The sequence below is a fragment of the Sinocyclocheilus anshuiensis genome, unplaced genomic scaffold, assembly GCF_001515605.1.
Source record: "Sinocyclocheilus anshuiensis isolate Anshui unplaced genomic scaffold, SAMN03320099.WGS_v1.1 scaffold535, whole genome shotgun sequence".
NCBI lineage: Eukaryota > Metazoa > Chordata > Actinopteri > Cypriniformes > Cyprinidae > Sinocyclocheilus > Sinocyclocheilus anshuiensis.
In genome coordinates this window covers 1,932,254-1,936,727 of record NW_015551063.1, presented here as the reverse complement: position 1 = coordinate 1,936,727, position 4,474 = coordinate 1,932,254, and the positions used below count along the sequence as shown (strand labels likewise).

At 39.7% G+C, this 4,474-nt stretch overlaps 1 protein-coding gene across 2 annotated transcripts in view; it reads right to left on the bottom strand.

Annotated features, from left to right (window-relative positions):
* LOC107662025 (slit homolog 3 protein-like) overlaps nt 1-4,474 on the bottom strand; it is a 195,056-nt gene that overhangs the window by 28,439 nt on the left and 162,143 nt on the right. For both annotated transcript variants that reach the window (XR_001631166.1, XM_016451881.1), the window contains exons 20-23: nt 2,249-2,384; nt 1,427-1,495; nt 279-350; nt 23-94 (exon numbers count right to left, since the gene is read on the bottom strand). Coding sequence is in view for 1 of the 2 variants with exons in the window: in XM_016451881.1 (XP_016307367.1) it covers nt 23-94; nt 279-350; nt 1,427-1,495; nt 2,249-2,384 (349 nt within the window). In the remaining variant the exon portion in view is untranslated. The remainder of the gene's footprint in view (nt 1-22; nt 95-278; nt 351-1,426; nt 1,496-2,248; nt 2,385-4,474) is intronic.

Sequence of the window (4,474 nt, the reverse complement as noted above, 5' to 3'; positions counted from 1 at the left end):
AAAAAGCAAAAGGGAGTCTTACAGCAGGCGGAGAGAACGCAAGCCATCAAATGCATGAACCGGGACACAGCGAATTTGATTATAGCTCAGGATACTGCAGAGAAAGAGAGAGCGAATATGAGTGAGACACAGAGACAAAGACAGTGAAACAGTCATTTAATGTCAACATTTCTGCCCAAATTTTTGGTAGTAGTGATCAAGTTCACATGACGGCACTGACAAACTCAGATGTGGACACAGAAACTGTGTCTGATTGTTGGATGATGGTGTAAACTTACAGGGTGGCAAGCTGCGTCATGTTGCTGAAGGTAAGAGGGGCAAGAAGACTGATGCTGTTATTACTGAGGTCTCTGCAGAGGAAACACACACAAACACACAGCAGATTCAATTACACACCCTCAGAAGAATGTCTACAACATGCCTTCACAATCCAAAGCTGGGTTTACTCTTAGAAAAGAGATTTAATCGCAGTTACTTCATCCTGGTTAAATAAAGGTTATTAACTAATGACTTCAAACATGCATAAAAACTAAACCGTACACTGCAAAAAAAAAAAGAAAAAAAGGCAGTTGTGCTTGCCAGAAACTCACTCAGTTATAATATTTGACGGATTATGGGATGGCATGTTGGCATATTTTACAACTTATTATATTTCCTTAAAAGGTTGAATGTTATTGCAAGATACTTAAAGCACCAAAAAATGCTTTGTATACCTTAAAAAAATTACTGATAATTACCATCTAAGTACACATGCTAATACAAAGTCACACGGTGAGTTCATCATAAGTGGCTTGTCTATAAAATATGGCTGATTTTCATATATAAATGGTGCATATGCTCACAATCACACACACACACAAACCCAGCATCAGGGTAATGCGCAAGACACTAAACAATGCAATAAACGTTAACTAAAGCATAAAATTATTTAAATAAAACACAAAACTGGTATGTGTCACACAGAGACTACTGGGAAAGTTGTTTTTCATGTTTTTAACTGTAAACTACACAGTAATTCATAGCTTTTACAGTAATTTGACAGTTTAATTTTATAGTATTTTAGTTATTTTGACAGTTTAATTTTACAGTTAAATTTCATAACATGCAATTTTAAACCATTTACAATTCTTCACCATATCCTAAGGTAACTTACAGTTAAAACAATTAACAGGTTTTTACTGTAGCATTTTTACATTTTTTTTTCTGTAAAAATTACAAACTTTTTATTATTATTAATATTATTTACAATGTGAGACGATATCTCAGATTTCCTAAAACGTAACAATTCCTGCAGCTTTGGAAATACAAATAATTCTGTATACTTAAAATAAACATACAAATGAAGGCATTAAATGCATAGTGGGTCCTTTTGGATAATAGCGTGTGGCAAATTAATATATTCAATGAAAAGTGGAGAAATACATACAGCAGTGTCAGTTGTTTCAGACTAGCAAGCTCTTTGGGCACGGAGGTGAGAAGGTTTCCTTCCAAGTATCTGAAACGGTAAGAAAAATCCTGTTAACAGGCAAGTTTACAGTCCTCAAACAAGCTATAAAGTAAAACCAGATTCATTTAAAATTTCATTTCATGCTTAAAAATCAATTTTACATCAGAAGAAATAGACTTATTACCACAAAGCGGCTCTAGATGTAGAGGAGTTACAGTGAGCTGCCTTGCTGTCTAGTGTAGCTGAAGTGTAGCTGCTGGGATTGCTTATCTACAAAATTTACTCTTGGTATTGTCTTCAAAACTACGACACAGGAGAAGAGGTCAATCCTGCTGGAGTTTTCCTGTACAACCCAAGAACAATTACTGTCCTTCTGCTGAAAAACTGACAGCGTCAAGGCAGGATATTTCTGTTCACCACACTCGCCATTAAAACCGCTTGTTACATCAGTCTCTCCTTGTCACTTGTTTGCATTTCTTTTCTTCTCTTAGTCACTGTCGTCTTGTTCTATTGCTTCCCTGTCTCTCCATCTATCCCTTTTCTCTAAGTATGAGTATGAGCCGCTCTTATCGAGTTTAAACGGCAGTGTCAGCAGTTCCATGAAGGCGCTGTGCTCACTCTTCATCTGATTGGTTCAGTAGATTATGACTGACACCTTAACTGTGCAACAACTCACTGACTCTCATACAATCAGAGTGACCCATCTCAGAATCAATCTTAGAAAAAAGGTCTGAAGCCGCCACTGAACTAAACTGAAAAAGATGAAAACATGACAGGAAGGAGCTGGAAGGAGAAACTCACACTTCAGTTGTATCTTTAGGGATACCCTTAGGCAGCGAACGCAGCCCCCGGTTACTACAGCGCACCACTGTGTCCGAGCATGAGCAAGAATCGGGACAGCGAGGGGCCGACGGCAGACAGACATTCTCTTCCATACCTGAGAGAGAAAGATATGCATATTTTATGCTCCTTTACATTATGCAAGAGAAAAACTTAATATGTGCTGCTAACAGATCTAATATAGAAACTCATCAATTCTTTAAAAGGAAGTAATGGAGGATGGAGAAAAAGAGAGAGAACGGATGAAAGTGCACAGGTGCTGCGTGCACCGAATTGCATTGCACCCTCTCTGAAAATAGCCCTTTCTCAGGAATGTTGGTCTCCAAACATGGGTATCATTATTACAGCGCACGCTTGCTCATAATAAGTGATACAGTGCACAGGAGTTTAAAATCAGCAGCTAAATATTGCTTTTGGCCTCGCTTGCTCCACATTTCCTGCAAGCAATACTTGTAGCCTCCTCCCGAGCTGCTTTCATCCAAGCTCTTTAAGATGCTATCTGTAAAAGGCTGAATTGCCCTGTAGATTAAAAAGAAACAGCGAATTAAGCCATTAATGGGAGGTAATGGAGACTGAGTTATGCTCCAACAATAACGCACAGACCGAGTCTGGAAGGAGAACGCTGGATCTGGATGTGCCTGCAAACGTAGAAGAGCCAAAGGGGCTGTGGGCTAGTTTTACAATGACTGGACTCTTTCAAACGACCAAAAATATCTTCCCGTAAATCAATTTAGCTTGACTTTGTTACTCTAACTGTAATTGCAGAGCACTGAAATATCTGGATGTTCTGGTGGTGAGTTTTTTGGAGCCCCACTCAAGGAGGAAGAAACGAACGGAATAACAACACATGAGCCCTGACAGACAGCTTCTTCTAACTAATGGACCTCGAGCCAGGGCGATTTCTCTCACTTTCAACCTCTTTATTTCAAAGTGCTACACCCGTCTACAGCTGAGCAGGCTCTCTTAACACGATATTCCCTGAAGCAGCAAAAGAGCTGTTTCTACCATAGCTTTGACAGGGAGGCCTTCTGAAACGCAGGACCCCAGCCAGACAGAAGCCAAACCGCAATTTCTTTTTCTCTGTTAAACTTTATGTCGGTCTCGAGAGGTTCTGTTTTTCCCCCTCTTTATGGACACAAGTTCTTCCCTATAAAAACCAGAGTTGGAGAAGATAATGTTTAGGCCTCATGAAAATTTGTCCTCATGCTGCCATCTCAGTACGGCCTTGTGGGAAGCTGGATGGGTGTGATTTACTCTGATGCTGAGAAGCAGGGAGAGGGGGATGAAGGTGTGGGAAATCCGAGGAGATGGGAGATGGAGAGAGCCTCGGTCTGGAAGTAGCCGATTCAGCAGCCTGATCTAAGCAGCGTGATTTCATGGGAACTGGAGATGGATGTGGTGTGGATGGCACAGGCTACAGAGCAAATACTAGCTGAGGTCTGCAAACCCTTGTTCAGCGTCCTGACAGTGCGACTCTGGTTCATGAGGAACTGCTTAAAAGGCCAGTGTGGACATAAAGGAATAGAAGAGTATGAAAGAGAATCAACATTATATATATACAGTGCCTTGCGAATGTATTCATACCCCTTCATTTTTTTCACCTTTTGTTTTGTTGCTGTCTTATGTTAAACGGCTTTAAATTAGTTTTTTTCCACAACAATCTACACTCCATACACCATAATTGTCAAGCAAAAAAACAGGTTTTTAACATCTTTGCAAATTTATTAAAAGCAAAAAACTAAAATGATTCCATTGCATAAGTATTCATACCCTTATCTACAGAACAATGACCCTAAGCACACAGCAAGAGTGGCTTATAGACAACTGTGTGAATGTCCTTGAGTGGCCCAGCCAGAGCCTGGGATTGAACCCAATCAAATATTTCTGGAGAAACCTGAAAATGTGCATCTGCTCCCATCCAACCTGATAGAGCTTGAGAGGTGAACAGGTGAGGTGAAGAATGGAAGATAATTGCAAAATGCTGATGAGCAAAGCTTGTCGCATCAAACAAAAAAAGACTTGAGGCTATTAAGGTGCTTCAGCTAAATACCCTCATTAAACCCTCATTTAGGTATGAAGTTGTGACAATTCTGTTTTTGCTTTGTCAGTATGGATTCATTGTATGGAGTGTAGATTGATGTGGAAAAAAAGTAATTTAAAGAAGTTTATCATAAGGCAGCAACATAA